This window comes from Pieris rapae, chromosome 17 (genome assembly GCF_905147795.1).
Source record: "Pieris rapae chromosome 17, ilPieRapa1.1, whole genome shotgun sequence".
Taxonomy (NCBI): Eukaryota; Metazoa; Arthropoda; class Insecta; order Lepidoptera; family Pieridae; genus Pieris; species Pieris rapae.
Genome location: NC_059525.1, coordinates 6,247,481 through 6,273,879, shown reverse-complemented (window position 1 = coordinate 6,273,879; position 26,399 = coordinate 6,247,481). Strand labels below are relative to the sequence as shown.

The window sequence follows — 26,399 nt, the reverse complement described above, 5'->3', positions numbered from 1 at the left end:
TCAATTAGCAAAGTTCCACTCATTGAGTCGCGGTAATGAGTTGCAACTTTCAACTTGGAATACCGAAATTCTCGCTTTGAGTTTAACTAGAGAATTACTTGAGCACGTCATTAGTTTAATGTTGAATTATTATTTAGGATTTGACCTAAGGTGGATAATTCTTGTTAATATTCTACAACGATCAAATCTGAGACATATAATAATAATCATTGATAGTATTGTCTATTATTAACATAGCTTTGGTCACGGTGACCACGCACGCTGTAAAGCACGCGAAACGTCGGATAAATTTAAAATTATGTAAATTATATAAGTATTAAATAATTATAAGTTTACAATAATACATAGCTTCAATGTGGTAAAAAAGTGTTTTCTTTAAATAATCAGTGATAATAATCTAATACTATTTTTGCTAATAAAATTGAATGGCGTTATCATTTGGTCTGAGGGTAGGAAGTAAGATTCAATAAATAAATAAGGCTTAAAATTAAATATGTATTCGACTGAATACAGGTTACATTAAACCCAAAGATTTCTACGTACCTACGAGTATTACAACTCCACTTTAACGCATAAAGGTTTTATATAATGGCCTTACCACTAACTACTTATATGTTTATGTAGACAAAACTTCAAATAGCTTATATTTTATCCATATAAAATACTTTAAAAATAGTGGACTTGAAATAGCCAAAAAAAATTCATTTCTGTTAATATTTGTACAAACAAATACTACAAACACTGATGACATATGATTCCCGACATCTGCGTCTCAAAAACTTTATCAATATGAAAGCTTCTTTGATCTCCCCAAAAAATTCAATAACTTCAGTCTTCATAGTTGAAATTCTTCTTGGGATATACTAGCAGTCTTTTATTATGTAAAAGTCCCATATCTCCTAAAGTATTATTCAGTGTGACCTATATTCATAAATATTATTAAGTTATTTATACACACCTTGCTATGAAATGGTAAAAGAAGAAAAAAATGTCAGTTTAATTGCTGACATAAGTACTCATTAAATTTTGAAGTGAAATTTAAAAGAATTATAAATTTCAAACTTTTTAAAAATGGAACAGCTGAAATAGATGTTAACAAACGTAGTTTTTAAAGAAAACACTTTTTTAACGTAATAAAGTTATGTATTATTGTAAACTTATAATTATTGAAACATAATTTAAATTTAACCGACGTTTCGCGTGCTTTACAGCGTGCGTGGTCACTGTCACTGGTGTTCAAAAAAGTTCTTTAAATGTGTAAAAGTTATGTTAATAAATATATATAACGTAGTTTTTACTTAATAAGTTTATTCCAAAGTGCATTAAGTTCAAAAATCCAAGTTATTAACGAAGTTGTAATGAGTGAAGACAAAATGCATGTAGGGAATTCATTTCGGAGACACTGCCTTTGAAGCTCGGCGTAAGTTTCGTAATTGCCTGCAGATTAGGTCTTTAGAAACTGCACGGAATTTCGAAGATCGTTTGTGAGAAAAATCCAGTTAAACTACCATCTTGGGATGAAATAAATAAAGTTTGTAATGAAGTCTCTAGGCTTCCTAATTAGTTGCGGGAAGTAGTGTCGAATTGGTAACTATAATAGTGTTGCAGAGTTCACAGAGTTGGGGAAAAACTGGAAGTCCTGAGCCTAATATAACTATTGATTTTAAGTATTAAAAGTATTTTTTATAGAACAGGAGGCTCACCTGATGTTAAATGATACCATATTCAATGGACACTCATATGCCAAAGGGGTGCATTGACGGCCTTTCGAGAATTTGTACGCTCTTTTCTTGAATAACCCTAAATCGAATTAGTTTGGAAATATTTTTATAATAGTTGGTTGGTCTTGTTGTGGTCACTGTGGTTTTTAAATCTATTAGCTATCTAACAACAGTAACTATTTACTGAAATGTTTTTAACTGTAACAAGGTAAAACAGTAAATATAATTAAATGATTTAAAAAAATAAGTGGGCTAAAATGTTTACATAAAGGATAGTTTGTCGATTCATAGTAAATCACAGGTACATTAGCAAGAGTATCTTTTACTTGGCAATTGCTCTTAATAATCTTGGAGAGTCCATTAGCAAACCCTTCATATCATATTCGCTTCCTCATCAACAAGCAATTGAGGTCGATTGTGTTTATCTTTATCTTTTTGATCTCCGTTCATTGCTCATTGCTTTTGCTTATGAAGTATGTAGGTTGAATGAAAGCTATTAAGCGATTGATTTGGATCACAGCGACCTTTAGTCGCTATATTTGTTAAATCTATCTACATTTTATTTGTATGATTTATAAACACAGTCAAATTAGACCAGGCTTAAAAATATAGCTTTTCCTTTTCCATATTGGGTTTTGGTGAGAACACTTTCAGACACAGGTTTTAAAAATAAAATACGTAGTTTATTACCTACTGTTCGTATCGATACATTTATCCAGGTAAAAATTATTAAGTTCTTATTGTATCAAAATGATTGATTATAATTAGAACACTTCACTTTACTTACAATACTGATAACACTGTCATAGTGACGGTTATTATAATTTTTATTGCAACCTCTCGAGTATCCTTTTCTTCAGTATTATTCAGAAGAGTTTTAAACCGCACAAAATACTCATTTGTTCCCGAATTTCCCAGAAGCTGATAATTATGAAAGTTCAAACCAGTCTCGGTCTCAAAGCGAAGTCGGGAATGAATTTCCTAAATGCACTTTGTCTCTTTTCTCATTAAGACTTAAGAAATTGGGGCACTTAATTATTTTCCGTGTCCGGTGAAGGCTAATATCAATTTATTTTAAGTTAAATTAGTGTAGGAAAGGTTAGATAAATGTTTTAAGTTTTGTATGTTTAAACAGGAGTATGCGGCAGTCCTGTTTATTTCATTATCATACAGGGAATATTATTAGGAGATATATTAAGTTTCATATATCTCCTAATAATATTCATGTTGTCATTGTTTTCATGTTTAAACCTAAATTATTTTATTGGGCATGACATTGCAAAGTACAGCTTGCTGCATACATAAATAAATTAAATTTATATATACAGTTTTAAATAGATAATATATAAAGAAATGTTCTCTGATCTGAATCAATGAACTCAATTGGGGTAAAATTATACAAAAATTTGGTTTAAAAGTCCTCATATAAATTCTCTTTTGTTAAATTAACAAATAATTTAAAGGAGGTGCTCTGAGCTGAGAAATTAATTACAGATTATTCAAGCAGTAAAAGACCTTTTAGCTCCTTATTTAAATCAATATTAAAATAGTTAAATCTTCATCAATAATAAATTACTCGAACGAACTTTTTGTTCGTTTGATTCAAGGAACAAAACTCGTGTCATGATGAATACATTTACTTCGGATATTTTTGAGAAAATTTCTAGTATGGTAAGGTATACCTTTCTACTACCATAACCTAGCAGAATAAAATGTTCACTTTATAAGTACGACTAGTTAAACGTGTATTTGGCGAGCACTCAAACTTAAGTATCTGCTTGGATCAAGGCAGCATCTAGAAATCTTATATTCTTAATATTTTTTACTAGTTATGGCATATAAGGTTAATTTTAGTATTATTTATAATAAATTATTATTTATTAATTAATAATACCTTACAGCTTACAAAACAAAACACAAAATATTTTTGATGTGAAACATCTATAGCCGCACGTAAAACCGATTTCTGGCGTGGCGACGCATGCCGTGGCGACGCGTCACCACGCTATATGATAAATGCAGTAGAAAATTTTACATTAAAAATATTTATTTAATAAACATTATGAAAATAATGTTTATTCAACAAATAGTCATCGTTATCTGGAAAAATATCGTAAGTAATATTATATTTTATCATTATGACATATTTAGTTCCTATCACAGTCTGTTTTTTTCTGCATATCACTTTTACAAAATAATGTCGATGTTTCACATCTGCCAGGCGTGCCGTGACGGCTCACATTTTTTAAAATCAAAACCCCAATAAAAAAGATCAGACTTTACAATAATAATACAGACATACATACTGTGTAAATTATTCAATTTTAACTAGCAGTCGCTAGTAGATATAATAGAGAAATAGAGAGAAAGAAAGATGACTATCTTTCTTTCTATTAATATTAATTTACAATAAGAAATAGTGACTTGTTGATTCTGAAATATAAGCGAACGGCCCTTATTTTTTGAATATGACTCGTAATAAACAAATATCAAAAATCAAGGAACATTTACCAAGAACAAAATATACAATAATTACTCCAACGTACGTCACGTCAATAAATGATAAATATAAATTTTATAAAAATTGACTCCAAAATGGAGTAAAAATTATTAATATTGCTAATAGGTATTGTTTCTATTTAATGACCTTGTGTAATAGAAGACAAACGAATATAATATTATCATCACATTATGCACTCCACTACTAAATGAAGAATAGCTTTAGAATTCAAATACGTATTTGCAATATTCTTAACATAGTTATAATAATAATAAACCAGACATATCACTTATATATAAAGTCGTAGCCTACACCCACAAATTACAAGTAACAATTGCTCATAAAATCACAAAATAGAGACCCAAAAAAAAGGGAGTGAACCCTCAACAAAGTATTGATAAACCCTATGATTTTGATTTCCCCCATAGGGATAATTCCAAAACTAATCTATCAAATTGTTAAAATTCCCGAAATTCATTTATAGCCTTATAAATATCTACAAGATATATAATAATAACTAATTAAATAAACTGAGTTCACTTTGCTTAGGCCCGCGTGTAACAGTGTACCAGTATCTTAAATCGAGACTGAGCTAAAGAAAACAGCTACCAAAGATAATAATAATAATTATAAATGAAGGAATAGAAATTTAAAAATCTTTTTTAACTACTGAATTGAGTTTGGCAAACAAAAGAAATATACTCGGAATGATAACGTCTGAGAAGCTACGCAAAGTTGTTTTGATTTTTTTTTAATTTTACGGATTCTCAAATAGTACGTATGCCTATATTACGTTTTTTGCTTTTGCCTAACCCTGTTATTAAACACCATTTTTAACTTCAGGAAGGGAACTAAAAGTATATTATATTGAAAACAGTTGCATGACAAACATTTCCAACGTACTAAGTATATGTATCTAAGAAAGCAAAATTTTAACTAAGGCTTGTTCTAGTAAATTTTCAGCAAAAGCTATGAAATTCGATGATTCTAATATATTTGGAAAAGTAGTCGTTAGCTTTTGCGAGCTTGCACAAAAATTCGTAGACAAAATTTTCACCTCGCTAATCTGCTTTATAAGCTCGATTATTAAATTTAATCGTAAGCCTTAAGATAAAAGTTAAGTGGTTAACTTACATAGAAATAAATTCACTCGAGTTGGACTTTTATAATCGTATGGCTATTTTATAATCGTATTATAAGTTCTTACGTTTTTTATGTTTTGTTTGGTTTTTTATACATTTTATATCTTTGTATAGATGGACACTCTCAGCAGCTTAGGCTTGCGATTCTCATCCATGCAGTGGAACTTACGAATCACAGCTGTGCAGTAATTTTTTTTTTAATATGTAGGTGAGAAAATTGACATGTCTCAAACCCAATAAATATATGACCTACATCAGACACTGATCCACTGGTCTATAAAATATCGAAGAAACGGATGTATACTATCCCATAGCAACACTAATAATATTATTTTTTTGAGGGTATTTATTACAATAGTTTAACGGCAAGCTCAAAATGTCAAAGCCAAGTGGAGTATAAGCGTAATATCTTTACTTTGAAGCTGATACTGATAATAATTGTATTTAATCAGTACGATTAGTTGAACATGTATGATAATGAACAAAACCATCAAGGTTTATGTAACTATTGACTCAAGAGATATACATGTCTTTTATTACAAAGAATATATACTACGCGTATTAATATCTATTTTAATATAGTATTAATGAGTTTCTACAAATACATTGGTAATAACGACCATAAATTACCATCACAACGTTTTTAATTTAAAACCCTAAGAATTCATCAACATTTATTACGATCTTTTTCAGACTCATTGCAGATTGAATAGAAGCACGAATTGAGATGTACAGCACTGAATTGATAAAAGAACACGTAGCGTTGGTTTGAGAAATTGCAACTGGTTGAAATTGGATGAAATATTACAGTTAGGTATGTTAAATACGATCTATGTATGTTAAGTACTTTATTTACAAAAGTAATACGATTGGTTAAATAATTGGGAGGGCAACAGATTATCAGTTTCCAGCAATCTGTACTAGTGAATTGTAAGAAAAAAGAGTATACTTAATAAAAATAAATGTGCTTTATGCTTAAAACATATATGAGATTACCCTTTTCGTAAATAATATTTAATTATGTGACGAATTTTTTTGGGTTTATATACCGAGGGTCAAGAAAGATTAAAACTTCATGAATTTAATCTTGGAAGATCAAAAATATATTTGAGGCAAATTCATTGTCATTCAAACTTAGATAATTTTTGATTATCCTTTAATTTTATTTCTATAATAGGTAATTCAGTCACCATGATTAATATATTGTTATTCAATGATTTCCTATCATAACCGAACAATTACCGCTGAAGATATTAATTCTCCTTCACAGCAGTTACAATATTTTTATGAAGTGCAATTGATATTTGGCTCTGAACGTAAATAAAGATATTTTTTGAGCCGCAATTTGGCCAATTTTTGTTGTAATTAAATTCATCGGATCATAACATAAAGCTTTTTAATATCTCATGAAATTTTTATTTGTAACAAAAAATATTGAAACTAGTTTAAATGCATTGCAGCTGGCAGCTGCAGTAGCTTCTACCAATTAAAATCATTAATTCCTTTAATTAGTTTGTAAATTAATGAAACATTTTATCTATTATGAACCGTATTTTAATTTCTTTGTTAGTCGTATCACTAAGTGTGTGTGATATAATCTTAATATTTCTCGCTATAGTTAATAAAACGTGTTATCAGACGAAATCCACTATTATACAGAGAAACTCCACTTACCATAAATCATAGTGACGCACAGCATCATCGCATTCAAAAAATACGAATGCCACTTAATTTTCTTTAAATCAGCCATCATTAAAAACAACTAATTAACAACACTATAATTTATTTTCACACCCTTTTCCTTTTCATCGTCACTATTTAATATTCCTTAATTAGTTCCGAGCCGTGTCACAACTTATTCCAACGAATGTCACTAATCCCTGCATTTATATAGACAAATGTCAGATAAAAAGTTGACATGTCATTTATTATCTATTTTTAAACGGCCATCGCATTTATCGTTTGTAGTTTATCGCGACCGCGTGTAAGGATTATTGTAAACATACTAAGAATAAACTTAATATTGTTTAAGTCATAAATCAGGTAAACGCTTTTCAACTGCATGTGCGGCACTTCATTTCCGTTATATTTTTAAACAAAACACTTGTCACTTTCATCCTTTCAACGAATCGTTACGAGTTCAAATTATGTTTGTATTTTCTGTGAAACGCTGTACGTCCGATCGCCCGGGACACTTGGATCGTACTGACTTACATAAGGGATCATTCCTTTGCCAGCAAACCGGGGTAAAAGACAGGGATAGAAGATAATTTCCCAACTGATGGAAAAGGATGGATGGAATTTTCGCATTCGACTGTGGTCCACTAAAACGTACTGTGAAAATCTTCTGAAGAAGCAATTAAAATGTATATTAAGCTGCAAGAAATACATTTGGTCAGCGTACATTACTACGTGACTTGGTCATGAAAATAAAAAAAAATCCCGCTTCCACTAACGAAGATAAGATATAAATTTTAAATAAAAATTATAAAACAAGATTTTTATTATATCTAATACATATATAATATTTTTATTGCCGTGATTATTTACCTTTTTAGCAAAAACTATTGATAAAATTTTATTTATAAATCAGCATGATTATATCCAGGATTCAAAAACACAGCCGTAGCTTTGAGAATCGCACGTATTCTTATAACACATATATGTCAAAAATGTTCACTGATATTTATAAAATGTTGTATTAAGTCTAAAGGTAAAATAGAAACAGCTTAGGTAACGATACTCCGACGTTGCTTTAATTAAATTTACGGTATTGACCTAAAAACTGTTTCCATCTCTTTTATTTATTTTAACTAATTAAATAGTAAGTTTAGTTCAGCAATTTAATTGATATATATTTTGATTCATAAGGTGGCTTTATCTTATTTTATACATACACTTTATGTGATGTGGATGTCCTCAATATTGTGCTACAATATTCGTAGCATATTTGTAGGTATATAGCTACGAATAATTATTTTACGTGGTATACAGGCACAGTAAAAGCGATAATAATATAAATAGAAATAAAGTATCGTAGAACGAGCTTTACATTCTTTCTATATTATTCTCTATAATTACCGCAGGCTCATTAGGCGGCCCCATTTTTCTTCCCATTGAAAATAATTTTTGTCGTCTATCAGCCGAACAAAAAGATGATTTATTTTCTTTGGTGATATCAGCTAGAATTAGGCTCGCTTTGTGATGCGAATCAATTTACAACTATTGTTTCTTTATTCTTTTATATTGTCTTTTGATGTGTTTTTATTTCATTCTTCTGTATTATATTTAGTAAGTAAATTTTAACATTTGCTATTCTCTGGTAACGTTTAGGACTACGCACGAAGTTTTAGAAACCTACATATCCTTACACAGCGTATACAGTTAAAGTAACTGTAAAAAAATGAGATAACGCACGAAGAACAAGACATAATGTTACAAAGTCAAAATTTATTTATTCATATAGGTAACATAATGTACACTTATGAACGTCAAAAAAAAAGAAATATTAAATGAATCTAATTTTACATTTACTGCTAGTTCTCAAATCAAGGGCGTAGAACGGAAGAGAAAAACTTGCAATAAACTCTCCGCCACTCTTTTTAATCGCCAAGTTTTTTTACACAATGTTTGTAAGGAGCTGCAACCACTACACCATGTTCCATATGACAATGAAATATAATTGATTGTAATAAAGAATAATAAAATAAATTTAAAAACAAAGATTTGTTTATTAGCAGGTGTACAGGTGCTATCAAACATTTTTAAAAAATGTTAGCTATTCAATAGAGTGACGGAGAGTTTATTACCAAATCTTCTCGTTTTTTATTTATTAACCCTAGATTTAAGAACTGCTAATATAAGTCAACGTTTATATTTTAATTTTGATTGCTTCAAGCGAGGTGAAATATTAGCTGAATGACTACCAATATTATTCCAATTAATAAGCATTACTTAGGCATTTCATGTTTCTAATGAGAAACAAATATTAATTTAAAGCAAGGGTCGACTAAGTTATTATGATTTAGGCTTAAATCATTGAACAAGGAAAATGTAAATTGTGTCGAGTAATCTGAAAGCTTATTATAATTAACTGCAGTAACTCTGGTACTTAGTTTGCTTCTTAAAATAAGCTTGGTTTTATTTTGACAAAACTGTATATCGTGACTTCGTTCGTGTTGAACAACTCAAACGTTTTCTGCTATTGAAGTTCAAGATTTTCTTGATGAACCCAACATACAAAATTTTTACCTCTGTAATATTATTAGGGACAGTACTGGCGGCTCAGCGTTATTCTCAATCTTAGGTCAATGGGCTGTATACGAATAGGTTTTTCTTTCAGGGAGCTTAAGAGTCTTAGGGTCTGTTTCACAATGTACTATTAAGTGCCAAATAAGCTATATATTACTTATTGGTAGGATAAACAGTATTTTTTCGTTTCACGACTGTCAGATAGCGCTATTCGTCATGAAATGCGAAGTATCATATTTGGAACTTTTATCTTTCGAATATTTTATATGTTGCATAGCTATTTGGTACTTTATCCATACACTGTGAAACAGGCCCTTAGACACAAAAACCGACAACAGACGATATTATAGTACAAGCCGCCACGAGAGATAGGTGAAATCACGTCAGTGGAAATAAATGAATTTTACTTCGAAGTTATAAAAAAGCAATAAACCAATGAATGTCACGTTGATGCTGATTTATTTTGCGTAGTTTGATTTAATTTATCACAGTTTAAGCGACTTTGATGGGACAATATTTTGTTAAGCCATTGCGAAACGTCAATACACATAAATTTAACTTTTGAAATGAGTCATAATATCCATAAGTAGAAATAAATTATTTCGGGATTTAATTCGATTTGATTGTTAGCGGTTTAATTACATAATATTTCAAATTGTTATTTCAATTCAATGAATTTTAACGCATAATATTCTGTTTTAACAATTTAAATTAATTTGAAAATAATTTATAACGAAGCTACGAAATGTAATTTAATATTTTTTTTAAATAAGGTTGTGTAAGGGTTATTTTTAATACGTTTTTAATAAAAACAAAATGAACCAGAATTTTAATTATATGTATATACTTTCCAATTTCCTTCAACTAATTACCTGAGCTTGTATAAATGTAACGTTGCCACTATCAAATGAATATACATACATTCTCACTTCAACGGTAATTTGGTAAAAAAGTAATATTACTATTAGTGACAGTTGTTTAATTTTTATCAAACATGATGAGATGTAGCGCATATCGAAAACTTCATATACTTGTGAGTCGCAATTAATAATTTCATCTCTCAAAATTTACCCACAAATAGTTGTACGATGACAGTTGACAGTCGGCTAATTAAATTGACAAAAGTAGCTCTCGGATCGCCAATTAGGGCAGCGATGAAAAGCAGACGTTCGTTAAATCGCCATGGGTTTATTTTCGAAGCGAATTCTAATATTTTACTACAGTATCATGACTAATAGGCTTATTGGTTTTTCATTTTTGAACCAAACAAAAATAATTCACTTTGTTTAAATGTATTTATTTATTTAGAAAAATCTTTCAGCTTACTTAACTATAATACAAAATAAATTTAAAACCGAAACGTCACGATGGTTTTAATCACAATACGAGAGAGAAAATGTGTGTGGGGTTTGGGTGTGTGTTTGTCACTGAAACTGTGTGTTAAAATCAACTTGATAATGGTTTATGGATATCTTTTTTGAAATATAATATTATACAGATAACATAATATACATCATATACAACATGACGCTATGATATTGTAACTATATTTGCAGATGGTATTTAACCATTTCCTAGGTTAGATTATTAAAAAATACTGCCTTGAGGTTATCAATGAAATATATTATAAGTCGTACATGAGTGTTAAGCTTTGAAACGCAGTACCTACATTAACTTTGGCTTATTTTGTAGCGCATTGTGTTGCTTTATGTTTATGTTTTCGGTTTGTTAAAAAGCGCTAGAAAATCTTCACAGGTGTCAAGGAACACCCGGATGGAGCGAAGTTCCTTTCGATTAATTGATTGAGTGAAGGAACTATAATGAAATATTTTTTTAAAGTTGTAATAATATTTTTTTATTAGTACAAATATAATGAAATCAGTAGGCTCAATTTTAGTAATTAGAGTGCCTAAAATTGTAATATTGTATTAATTTATTGTGTTTTATTTTGGCAACAAATCTAAAGATAGAGACATCTATTGACACCTTGTATATTTTTTTACGAAAAAGTTCCATTCCATCAAAGAGTTGTCGCCAGCTTCGTCGTTCCAACTTTTCGCCTTAATTTTTTCCGTCTAGCCCCGAAATGCGCACATACGGTGTATAGCTGGGAACCCAACCTACGACCTCAGTGATAACAGTTGAACAGCAAAAAATTTTGTTTTTATATGTATTTAAAAGCAAGCAATATAGCGTATTAGGTATAGCTTGAAACCACTGAAATGTCAGATGAGCTAAAAGTGCTTTGATATGAATATGTATGTAATGGTGAATGTGTTAAATCACAGAACAGATTTTTATTTTATTTTTTACTTATGTAACTTAAATGACGTTGTGGTTTATGACATTTCCCTGTAAATTATTGTTATGTAGAGGGAGGGTAAAACTGGCTGAGTTTCTTGCCCGTTCTTCTCAGAACAAGGCCTTCTGGTAGTTTTGCGAACGGATGGCGTAGTTTTGCTCCTCCGTGAATTTTGTAAACGTTTTTGACATTCATAAGCATGCCCTAAGACGCATCTAAATTGAATAAATAAATTTTGATTGATTGATTGATTTGATAAAGTTTATGAAATAAATATCATTTGACTTCTTATTCTGTAAAAAATTAAGTTCTCTTTTACGAATACTGATACAATTGGTTTCCTGTGTAAGTGAGGGATCAATTAATTGACAGAATTGGCCAGAGTAAATATAAAGAAGTAAAGCCAAACTTTGTTAAAATAATGTCACTAAAAAACAACTTGAACAATTTCAAGTTCACTGTTCAATGACACGAGTGGACAAAGCATTTATTAGCGGAAGTAATACTGTCAAAGTGTGTTCCTTCAAGCACTGATTTCGATTTGATTTAGATCGTGGATAAAAGAAATGTATTTTATTGAAATACATACGAAAAACAACTTTAATACAATCAACGAAGATACATAAGAGCATAACAAAGATGTCACTAAAATAGTCAAAGACAATGCGAGGGAGACGAATTTATAATTAACTGCAATCAACACTGGCGTATAGAATTTCGAGTATTTGGGACTGTCGCGTTCAGAATTGTCTTTTTAATAATTCTAATTAAATTGTAATATAATTTCGATAGTACAATCAATGCGTTGATTAACCATATATACCTAAATTACGACGCTGCAATAAAAATTAAACCATTCAAAGATACATTTATTATGGGCATAGGGACGTTTCACAAAGTCTCATCTTAAAGTTTTATACAATTTAGTACCGTTTATTATCAAATCTTTAAAAATGTTATGCACATAAACCTTAATTGCATATGAAAAGTCTAGTCAACTTTTAATTAAGTGGTGGTAAATAAACACGGGTTAGAAGTTTACTTTAAAATTAACTTAAAAGTAACTTTTAAATTAACAAGAATTACTCACTTAACAGACACTTAAAGTTTATTAACTAGGATCTTAAATAGAATGACAATGCAAATTAAGGTATAGCTGTAAAATACCTTAATAGTATTACAATGGATTGAGTATAGGCCCCACCCACTGTCGACCCTTTCGAAAACAAAAGGCTCGCGACAATAAGGGGTCATTAATTAAAGAGAATCATTTAGTGTCACTGCCTTGTAACTTAATAATATACAACAAACACCAAATTTATAATGGAATTCCAAACGTTATCTTTCGACGAGCGTTTTAAACTTTTTTATAGCAGCTTTTTATAGTGAACTTTGCTGGCTTTTAAAGCGATACGACTAAGGGTAAAAAATATGAGCTTCTCATATTCCAATTTTTAATAAAAAGGAAATCATAGTCTTTTGATTATTTCACTGTTTTAGCCAATTAGCACTAGTTCGATACCCAATCCTAGCCGAGTCAACCAGTAATACCACTACATACAATACATTGTATCGCTATTATACCGTGTCAATACTCTCATCCAAACGAAACCAGGGCATCTAGTCTGAAAGCAATGAAATAAAACATAACCACTTAATCACACGACTGTAACGGCTCGTGCCGCGACAGATGTTAACATACGTTGTTTGTTTTCTTACTTTGAGAGATATGTTTGTTATTTTTTCGAGCGGGAAGGCACTCCCCCCTCGTTCCAATTTTATTTATGTCACAAGAAATTAACTGTCGCGTTCGTACTTTCTTAGATAAGTTGTAGCGTCCATTAGAAATCTTTATTTTAATTAAAAATTATTGCTCTTTAAATTAAAAGCTAAATTAAATTGTGCTCGCAACTGTGAAATGAACATGTCCTTTTAAATATTTTATGTTATGTCACATTATACTTGTTTAAGTGTCATGTGATAATTGAAGAGTAGAGAGAGTAATTAATTTAAAATTATGTTAAATAATATTAAGTTTACAATACATAGCTTCAATCCAGTAAAAAAGTGTTTTCTTTAAAAGAGAGTAATATTACAAACTATACATAATTGATTTTTGTTTGTAATTATGATATTTTTATTAAATACTTCTAGGTTGATTTGGATAAATATATGTTACATATATTTGAAGTTTCATTACAAACTACAAATAATATTTAATTAAATTTTATGGTAGGTTAACATAACAAATTAAACTTTGCTTTCAGAGGTATAGTTTCCTTGATGCTTTTTTTATAGAACAGGGGGCAAACGGGCAGGAGGCTCACCTGATGTTAAATGATACCGCCGCCCATGGACACTCTCGATGCTAGAGGGCTTGCAACATTTCCGCGCTGTATTGCGATTAATTATAATTATATAATTGCATTCAATGCAATCCTGATCTCTCTCGTGCCATTCTTCGAGATCAATCCCGATGCATAACATGACAAGATCTCATAGCATTAATGAGATTAAGTTACAGTAGTATCAGAGTACTTAATCTCTTTGATGAACTTGCTTATCTGACGACGCGTTGAATAGAAGAAAATAATCCCAGCGTTGTTATTTTTGAAAATCCCTTTAAATATAACTTAAAACAGTTGATAGGCGACGATTCATTTTTCCTTTTCCTTTTAAATTTATCGTACGGAATGATTAAATATTAGTAGATATAATCGCCTCCACTGCTGCTAATGAGATAAACACCGCAATAGAAACCTAAAATTAACTGTAATTTTTCAATGATACAAAAGATATACATTTACGTGCTGCTAATACAAAAATCAACACGACAGTTCAGTAGGAATTGGAAGGAACTCTGAGAGCAGCCAAAGTCCTTTATGTGTTTCTGCAAGATGTATGTGACTCAAGTGACATGTGACTTTAGTCGCTCATAAAAAAAGAGATAAATGTATTTAAGTTTTCTCCCCAAATTATGTAGGTGTAATTTTACAGTTTTTTGGCGTGACAATGTATTATAATTCGATGGAGCCGGCTGCACGCACGAACAAACATGACGCATGCGGCGTTACCTCTGTTCAATTTAAGGCTTAAAGTGCAAGCGAGAGCGCGGAACGAGCGACAAAGAGGCACAATAGGCTGCGTTCAGCAGCGTTCGTTCGTTAAAAAATTGACATAATTGTATTTATGAGTACATACTCTATACATATAGAATGTAACTTGATCAATTCAATTGTGATTTCCATATATTCCATCTCTATTTATATCCATACAAAATATATATCAAACAAATAAAATTAAATCTGTTTTTTTTATTTCAGTTTTAATGTTATTTTTTTGTAAAATTCTTTAAAACCACATCTTAGCAATTTCAATATGTTGTAGTTTTTCTATTTAATTGATTTTAGAAAATTACCTTTGCATTCCTTAAATTTGCAATCATGATACGCTGAACTAATAACTCTAGCACTGCCCAACAGGCACCTGCAATCCTCGTCAAACGCACTTGTGGGGTACAAGTATAAGTATAGCCATGACAAAAGAGTATCCACTTCAAATAGATCAGATTTGTTGAATAAAATATTTTAATTTTTGCCGCTCATATTTTTTCCTCGCCGTGCCACTTTAGCTTTAAAAAATATTTTAAATAATTGATGTCGTAATAATTGAAGTATAATCATTGAATTAAGTAGTTATCATAACTATTCTGATAAATTCATTTTAGGTAAACTATTTATTAACCTAGTTCCAGTATAACCCTTTTTCGCACTCCTCTACCGCTTTATTTAAAAAATAAATAAAACAACTGTTAATGTCCTAACTCTTCCATGTATATGTGTTCATCATATCATATTAGTGAAACCTATTGTGGATACATCCAATGTGTTTATTTTATGTGTTATTTTATATTTTAACTTTATTTTTATTGTAAAGATGTATCTGATTTGTTTCCAAATAAATAAATAAAATAAAATAAATCCTGGATATCACAAGAACCGTTCTTGTGATTTTTAGTTTCAGATAAATTGGAAGACAAACGATGTGAACGAACGCATACTTGGGTAACCCAAAATATCATCCAATATTGTACGATTATAGTTTTGATGTCGCTTAAAAATAATCCAAATTCAGTTGGTCGAAGTACCTTAAAATGTTAAAGTTAAAACAAAAGTTAAGAACTTCGCAATATATTTAAAACAAATGTGCAATAAATCTTTATAAATGCGAGACATAAGTGGAACTAAATTTGTAAAGAGGGGGCTAAAAATGTACGTCCTATTTCGGTCCCCCTGAAAATAGTTAATGAAATTTGTTTCCACGTTTACTTGGAATTGTACAATTTGTCTTGTGTTACAACTGTCTCAATATTAATGTTAGGAAATATATTTCTGTATAATTAAAACATTTTTCTCGTTAGTGGTTGATGTAAGATTTTAGACACGATATGAATTTCTCTTTGAGCCTTTTATAGAATACTTTCAACTAAATCTTAAGTGGAAATAAAAAATAGTTGGTAAGGATGTATAAGAGTGCTATCCCATTTTGTTATCTGATTTTGTATCGGTTTCGGCGTGAAAAGAAATCTAATAGACAAATAGGTCAAACAAGCCGTTAAGTTTTTAGCTCTAATACTAATTTCACCATACGACCGAGTGTTAAATGTGCACAGAACGAGTTTTATTGGTGCATATTGGTTCATGCAGCCGGGGTCCGAACCTACGATCTCAAGGCTGAGTTGCACGCTCAAGCCACTAGATGAACATTATTATTAATATTCGATAAAACTGATGCAAAGATTTTCCTATCTCATATTAAATTAAAGATATAACATATTTGTGACTGTGTAATTACTTCAAGATTAGATGCATCACGTTTTATTTTGTTTTACAGATTCAGTCACCGGTTGTTTGTATATTCAGCTCGCATCCAAAATGTAATTAGTAAATCTCTTTTCAATATGCGAATATCGTATTGTGACAAGATGTTTTATATTTTTGCGTCTTTATAGAAAGAACGCGACCATAAATTTTGCCTATTACATTTTAAAAAAATACCACGAATTAGGTCCATTCGTACCTATTACAGTATAACTAATACTATTACTATAGTATTAACGTCATTGCCTTAAGTTTTACAAATAGATGTGCTAATATTAAAAAATAAAACAATAAAGAAAATTTGCCATTATTGGATAATGTCATTAATGAGATTATCAGAAGGGTATTTAACACAAAACAAATTAATCGAAAATAACTTATCAAACATCCGTCTCATCCAGGCACTTGGTTGCAAATGGAATCACTAGATGGCAGCACACAATGTCGCATCCCGTCAAGCGTATCAAGCTCCAGGCTATAGTATATAGATAGCAAGCACGCAATTTCCCTCTAAGAAAATTATATTAAAAGACAATATTTACACTTCATTCAAATTATAAGATGCATTGTTCATTAAATATGACAGTAAACAAATCATGCCATAAACACGGCTCTTCTTAAAGGAAACCATACCAATTAAATCATTATTACGTCAGTACAAGCAAGAATTGTACTGATTAGGAAACACGTGTAGACTTTTATAGCGTACATACGAGAAATAAAATCACAGATCTTACGAAACGGACAACTCTGTTACGTCCAAAAATAAGTCAAACAATACGAATTAACGACGTATTTAAGGAAACAAACCTTAAATACGAACTATAAAATTTACGACAATTTGATTTGTGTTTTTATGAACTTACAGTGATCTAGATAATTTTCTAATATTATATGAAAACAAAATTAGTTTTTGTTCATTTGCTTATATCTCCTTACTAATATGCATTTTTTGCGTGTTCAAATGTCACATTTTAATCAGTGACATTGAGTGTGGATTCAGCGTACAACTTTGGTCTCCTGCTTTTGTGGGTTTGAACCATAGCAGTCCACCGATTTCTGTCAACATGCTTGCTCGTACGGCGCACATACGGCAATCTGGCACATTTAGGCGGTCATAAATAGTTATTTCAACTTGAACATAAGGTATAAAATACCTTGTATTGTTTGAGATGGGTAGTTACTTCATTATGCTAGCTATTCATTTTCTTTGATAAGTTTATAACAAAAGCGCCCAAGGGTCCGACAGGTAAGCGTCGTAAAGTGGACGGTTAGTTACTTACGAAACACGAAAGTCACAAAACGTATTTTTTGTTCATCTCGTGTAAGAATCTCAGTGTTCATTATGGATATGGAACCTACAGGTATGTTTGTTATATCACAATATTAAAACTTAAGATTGTTTCACTCTAGTTAATATAACTGACAATTTAATACTTGTCCTATTTATTTTATATTTTTTTTGTAAACTTAGACATACAAAAAAAGTTCCGCTAAGTACCGCTTTCGCTCCTTTAAAGTTACATGTGCGAGTTTGTCGACCGTTAGTATTGTAAATTCTAGGAACTCATACCAACGCATTGTGACACAATACTCTTTTCTTCACAGATAGTCGGAGTGCAACGCGCTTCTCGGAACTATCCGTTAAAAAAATGGATTTGGTTTTAGTGCTAAAAGGCGAAAACTTTTATAAACAATCATCGTCTCGGTGCATAGAATGATTATCTACTTACATATTAGATAGATTTAGTGAATATAAACAGACAAAAGAGAATGAGAGTAAAATTAAAACTATTCTAAAAGTGTCGTTTTTCGTCGTCGCGTCGATTCAATTTGTTTCAAAATTGTTACAAAAGTGGAAGAAATCTAATTGGAATATGGAAAGATTCATGAAAAACAATTTAGAATGGTTGAAAAACGATTTGATGTGGCCAGCTCAACGTACTATAAGTGCAAAAAGTATGCCACAAATGCAAAAAACTAGAGGCAGACCTGCGAAATCTTTTGAAGACAGCTCCCCACGAACCAAACGACGAGTGCTTCAAACAATTATTGCTGACACAAGCCCAGAGCTGTTGTGTTCTGCTGTTCAAGCAAGCCTTACTAAGAAAGTAAAGAGCACAGCTGCACAGGTGATGAACTTAGCTTTAACCACAAGCCCACGCAGACTTAAACGGATGAAACAAATACATGCTACACCATCATGTTCAGCTATAAAGCCTTACACACCAGTTGAAGCCTTAGCTCTTATAATTGACACAGACATGAGTAAGGAAGACTACATCCACTGGCAATAAAGAAATAATTTATGATAGAGACGAAATTGACAGCGATTAATTAAATTAAAAGTATGCATCTGCTTAATATTGATCGAATAATTTTATGTGGTTGCCTGGAAAAGATCGCGAGCGATCGATCTAAAGCGATAAGGCCGTCAGTTGCTCTCCTTTTCATTTAATTAAGTTCAATTTTTATATTGTAACGTAACGAAGTGTTAAAAATAAAAAAATATAAATAAATAATAAATAAACGCGTATATGTAATTATATACTTGAAGTAAAATATAGTGATAATGAACTTTATTTTCAATGGTCTTTCATTTCTAGGTATAATTACTTAGTAGGTAGGTAGGTGGTCTAGTCAGGGACATTAATTAGCACATATTCACATTTTTTTTACATTTAGGATTTTTGACCGCCTAAATGAGTCAGATTGCCGTATGTGCGGCGAAGGAAAACATCGTGAGCGGTATGAACCCATCTTAGACTTAATAAATCAAAGCAAGCGTGAAAAACAGAAATCTATGGCTGATTAGATAACACAAATGATCACGAAACAGATATCTGAGGCACACACCTAAAATAATTAGTAATACAACATTATATTATTTACTAGTTTAAACTATTTACGAAACTCGGTTATGTATCGTATACCTACAGATTACAACATATATTACCAGCAAATCGATATATTTAATGTGACTAATAAATGCTTGAAAATTATTTTAAAAACCTCTGGTATCTTTTACTAATAAAAGCTTTGTTTGTTCCTTTATATTAAATACATATTATAATCTATCAATCAATAAATCTTAGAATTTTTATTTTATATATTACGAATGTAGTAGGAATCTGTGCTGTGTTGTATTTTTTGTTAAAATAGGTAATACTGTGCTTAATGTTTATGTTTGAATGTGTATTCCGTTTTTGGCTTTTGTGTATAATATAATTATTTGAATATTGTTTAATGAGCTGTAGAAATACTTTAATAAAATAAATAAATAGTTTATAAGCCGGATGTAGTATTTTTTTAGATAATATATTATGCTTGATTATTATATCTTACATTTACAAAATATATATCCGCAATAATTTAATCTTCGATTATAACAAAACGTCGCAAAACAAGTTTTGTTTTTCTCTTTAGGTATGTTTCACATTTAAGTCGGTTCGAATCCCAGATGAGATGAGTATTTTTTTTTATAATCATTGAATGCAGTAATATTTACATTTCAAATTAAACAATGTCTCAGCAAATATCCTATCTACGATATTTAAGGTACTTTCCCTTGATGTCCCATTACTTTGGAACGCCCAGTATATTAATTTAAACAATGATACTCAAAATATGGGTCTTAATTTATCGGTATATACCAAATACTAAATAATTGCACATTATGAATTATCATTCCAGATAAAAAATATCTTAAGACAAATATCCTAATATATTAGAGTCTTCTTAACAAAGAGAGCGCATTCACGAGGCCCTTAAATATTAAACATAGACTACCTTATCAAATAAACTGTGTATGTTTGTGATCAGTACTCGGTCGTTGTTTACAAAAACAATACAGAGGAAAATCGTAAGGATATTTATTTTACACCCCAATGCATGTCTGTATGACTATTGGTTTATTCCATTTGGGTCTCATAGTTAAGAATTTACAATATGTTAAAATTTATTTATTAATTAAATAAATCATCAACTTATGAACTTTTAGGATAAGATTTAGAGTCGACTAAGAACTATATAAAATAGTTTAGTACGATATTGGTTTCAGTTAATTGATTGTCACGTGCCCCATTCCCATTCTAATACATATTAATTTAAACAAAATAAGAGATATTACATCATACAAACCTATATCACACCAAAAACTCGACAAAGGTTTTATCTATTAAAGTATGAACCAATATAATACAAAATAGCATAAATTATACATATAAAGCTCATTTGAATAAGCCCGACTATCATTTTGGAAGCTCGTGACAATGTACTTGCATATTAGCGTCTTTAAATTAGCATCTCAGCAATAGAATTGCTCGTTGCGGGCTCAAACCACAACCCTCTGATTAGATGCTTGTGATTGTAAGGTGGTACTGCATAGGAAGATATATTTAATAAACATGTCTAACTGCTAATTGAATTAATTTTATGGTTAGACTCTGCCTTAAAATATTGTAATGTAATTATTATTATTGCAACCACAACGTAATTAGAGCCAAAAAGTGAATGCGTTCTAGCCAAATCTAAATACTGGAATGGAAAGAAATAATAAATTTAAAAAATCTAACGTATCTGTAAATAATGGTGTGCAATCATGATTAATCCATATTAACTTAAACGTAAATAAATAATTATTTAAATGTTAAGATTTTAATGAATAATAATACCTTAAATATACACAAAATGTTTTTGAACGTAAAGATGTCTAAGTTACAAAAACGTTGTTATATCATTTTAAGTTTTATTTATTTATTTATTTATAAAAACACTCCTGCCTTAACAGGTGACCCTAAATTGACACGAGTGGACAATAAGTAATATACTTTAAATAGATATTAGTTGATGCAAATACTTGACAACTATCTCAGAAATTTCATGAAATAATAAGATTTTTGCCAAAAAAGTTTGAAGGATACTGAAGACAGATTACATATCAGTAAATTTAAAAATGAAACGGCCTTACATCATCTTCCAGACCATACCCTATCCTATCCTAAAAGCTGCTGACGAAATTTAGAATGCATGCTATGAGTTACATTCATATTTAAGTTTACTGATTAATATATCATAGTTCCATTTTCAAATATTAATCAATTGTCAAAAACATTGGCTAAATGTTCAAATGTCGAATCGCCCGACATAACTGAAATGGAAATTCATTTTGCATTTAGGAGAATATTATCTAGTGAAAATCAATTTATCATAAATTAAAAATTGAGTCCGATAATGTACCTAATGTTCTATTTAAAGTATAAATCTTTTTTATTAATTGTTATTTAATTGTACTGGAACTTCACAGATACTTCTTATGTAATATCCAAAAATTGTGCGTTTTTCGTTTTAGTATTAATTACATTACATATCTCGTAGGCTATGGAGCACGTTCAAGATGTACAGACGGGTACAAAGTGGTTCGAATCAATCGTAAAAGCGACTGCCGACCAACAGATGTTAACATATGCCCATGTTTTCTTTATTTAAGAGATATGTTTGTTACTTTTTGTTCGGATCGACGGCGCCTCGCTCGCTCTCTTATTATTTATGGCCGCGAGTGTACCTTTGTTAGGATAATTTAATCCTGCTAGTGATTTAAGGGGTTGAGTCGTTTTCGGATTATGCAAGAAGTACGTTGTGACTTTTAAAGGAATATGTAGGACAGATTTCTTAAATCAGTTATTATTAAAGGTATAGGCAGTTATATATACCTACCGACAAACAAATATAAATTTATCAATCTAATTAAAATGAATTAAACCTCAAATTAATTTATTATGTGTGTATAACAGCTGTCAACTCATCTGCCGATAGTCTAGCTGACTGATTGCAAGATGTGTATTAAAATTAAATTGCGTGTTATCTGGATAAAATCTTGTGTATTTATGTCTTAATATATAATTAGACACACACCTTATGGTATTACAGTTGTGCGACTTTACACAACAACAGCATGTTGTATTTGTGTGATTCAATTTTTTTTTTCGAATTTTTTGGACCATTATTAATTGTGAAATTAATTGATCGATTTCGTTCTTATTTTTTCTAAAAACACGGGTGGCCAATGTTTGTATAATAACAGCCAATCACTCCGCTGGCTCGGCGACTCAATGTGTCTTGGCCTCCGTAATGAGAAACTTCCGGTGCCACTTGGCATTTGAAAAAGCATGTATAAAGTTCATTCAAAATACAATACCCTTAAAAAAACTTTTCACTCGTCATATAGCGCAGTTTATTGGCCATGACCTGAGATGTATATCAGGTCTGGACTGGTATATCTTTGATACAGTTACCCTTTCACAACCCAAAACTTAAATGCACAGTAGAAACTTTCCACATAACTCACGCCACTCGATTTGTTCCTTGTGTATTATTTGTGATCTCTGATACGTATACACCATGATTTATAGCGGCCCACAAAATCTTTGTTTCCTTGAGTGTGAAAGCCTATTACAGATCGGGTACATATTATTAAGAGACTGTGTCTGCGGGTTCTGAGGAAGAACCTGAGACGAAGATTCCGTGCTTCATCAAGTTCATAATAAAACCCTACCGTAAAAGAAGTACGATACGAAAAATGCATTTCCTCAGGTAAAAGAAAAAAGTATATTTTTCACAAGACTGCTGAGAGTGTAGAAATTAGGCCAGCTTATATGATCGTGACCTATCGTATGACTTTTAATGATCATCACTGCAATACACGTTTTTATATGCTATTTCGATATAATTATTTTAATCTTGGAATTGTACTGTGTAAAATAAAAATACCAATAATTATTAAAAAAACATTTATTTACAAAAAAAGTGGTACAATCAGAGTAATTAATTGTAAAAAAAAAACAACGCACAATTAGCCATAAACAATAACATGTGACAATGTCATATTAATTAACATAATAATATTTTTTGGATAACTTAACCGTTACTTATAATTGTTTTCATAAATTATGATCTAAATACTCTTTCACACATATTATAAATATCGAAGTTTTGCAAGATGTGTTTAATATAAAAGGGACCAAGGCTGACACTAGCAATTAAAGTGCTGATTTTTATGACAAAAGCCCGATGTCCAGTTACAAAGTTCGTGGACTTGTAAAGATCGCTTTCTGGGACTCTTTGTTCGAACTTTCTGTTTACTTATTGTTACTGAATTCCAAGTTTCTTTTATTCTTACGTTTGTTTGTAATAGTTGTGCAGACCCATTGTCTTATTTGTTTCATATTCGGATGAATTATTCTTCGAAAATATTATAAAATGATTGATTTAAAGTATTAATTAAATGTCAAAAAGTAGTTGGAGAAGCGGGAAGACTGTGATTTTTTTAAGTAGTAGTTTTAAATTCTTAGTATTATTTATTGCTTTTAAATGTCAAATTTCAGTTTTTTAATTTTATTCTTTTGTTTTTTTTAATGTATCTTTGTCTTTTAATGCGCTTGCTTGTTTTCTGTTTTTTATACATAAATTATTTATCTATGTAATCTGTTTTGGATTTCTGTATTTTCTTGGTATTTTTTATTATAATATGTATAAGTATAAGCTGTTAGATTATTTATAATTAAATAAATAAATAATTATTAAAGGAATTGGCCATTAGTGATCATCCGCTAGCATCACAAGAGGTGCACAGACTAAATTTTAGCTACTGTCGGTTTACTGCAAACCTCTGGAGATATAACAATATATTCAGGAATTAAAGTTAGGACAAAATATATAAGGGGCCGTTCAAGTATTGCGTAAGTGCTATAGGGAGGAGAGGGAGAGTAATTATTTACTTTTTTACACATATTATTTACACGTTGTCTATGCTTGAAAACGAAATGCATTTCCCAGATTTCTACAAACAACTTAAGTACGTTTTACAATTTGTATGTTGTTATATGTAGTACAATTTAAGTACGTTTATCGTATATAGTAGCGTTCTCTTGTTTAGACGGCTAGATCATTGCGCCAGATCAAACTATAAGGTTAACTTATATACGTTTTACTAAGGGGTAAAAGCCAGACACTGAGAATGAACCCTGACTACCGTATGTAAAAATCCAATACAATAATCCAAGGTATTCGTCAGCGTAAATTAGATTCGTTCAAAGGAAAATTTTACTTTTCTCAAATGAAAAAGAATCATATTGGTATTATAAAAACGTCAATCAAGTAATATTCAAAGAAGTTCGGAGGTGTCACTTTTGACGTAGGCAAAGAAAATGCAAAGAAATATGGACAGCCTGTCTCGTACTTCGTAAGAATACGAAATTGATCAAATTATTATTCTCTAAAGAGACTTTGTGCTACAAGAATTTATTGGCATTTTTGGGGCAAATACAAACGTAATGAATTTACAAATATGACAATACTTGTGGCCATTAGACCTTTGTTATGAAGACAACTATTTACCTTCCAGTAAGGCAGAAGTTTTAGTATATGTTACTCTGCTTTTCGTTACAATAAGTAGTAGTAATACCAATCAACACGAAATTATTGCTTCAGAAAAAACATAAGACTTCACGAGTAACATATATCGGATCCTGCGGTCAGGAGCGAAAACTAAAATTATATATTAATAAGGCAAAGCTACCACCGGCAGAACATCTATATGCATAATATTATTAAATTCGTTAGAAAATTTTCCGGCCGGCGTACTTTAATTTCGGTTTTTCCATTAACGGCCGAATCACCGTTAAAATTTTCTTCTCATGTGTGGATTTAAAACACTCTCATAATGTAGAGGATAAAATCAAGAGAGAAACGGCATTTCTTACACATATTAAATCGGAGGAATAGGTATATTAGACCTACTTGCCTATTACGAAGAAATATAATAATGACGAAACACATACAGAAATCTTAAGCCATACCCCAATATTGCAGCGTCACAGTTTTTTTTAAGTCGTATGTAATATACACATTCTAAATATTAATTCAGTATTTCCTTATAAAATAATTGTCTAACACGAGCAAGTTAAGGAAAACGTAACGATAACAGAATATTCAAAATAAATAATATTTGTGAATGCTACTTTGTGTGAGTAAACAATCAAAGTGAGAGATCTATTGTTCAGAATTGTCAACAAATATTTATTCAATCAAATATATTTGATATTTTTTGATTACCGGATTGATTTATTTTTTCTAGTTACGCGTACTGTCGCATGGTAACAAGCAAGCAAAGTTTAATTATCTACCTAAGCCTACACACATTACATACATTGTTATATCAAACATTTCGTCTTTTGAGATATTCTTGTGGCGCAATTTTTTAGTCTAAAACAGAGTTCCCCAAGCTTTTTTGTGTCGTAAACCCCTTGCCATGTTTTTCCGAGTTGGGACCCCTAATTACCTAATATTGATTTCCTGTAAATTTCTAACTGTAGTGAAGTTTAGTGTTAAAAACTTAAAGTTAAAACACATGTTAATTTATACATTTATTAATTGAATTTAAATTAAAACTACTCAAAATAAAACGTTGTATCTGTTATAGTGTAAAATATACGTAATTTCATAAACATATATAATATTTTTGTTACTTCATAGGTACTTTTATAAATAATGTATATGTTTTGACATTTTAAGTTAGTATGATGTAAGTAAATAAGTAAATAGGTA

The 26,399-nt window shown here is 30.4% G+C and overlaps 1 protein-coding gene across 1 annotated transcript in view; it reads right to left on the bottom strand.

The window, feature by feature from the left end:
- Nucleotides 1–7,557, bottom strand: part of LOC110995260 — a 62,372-nt gene extending 54,815 nt beyond the window's left edge. The window contains exon 1 of the mRNA XM_022262332.2: nucleotides 7,038–7,557. Within this exon, the coding sequence (XP_022118024.1) occupies nucleotides 7,038–7,116 (79 nt within the window). The 5' untranslated portion in view covers nucleotides 7,117–7,557. The remainder of the gene's footprint in view (nucleotides 1–7,037) is intronic.
- Between the last annotated feature and the right edge of the window lie 18,842 nt (nucleotides 7,558–26,399).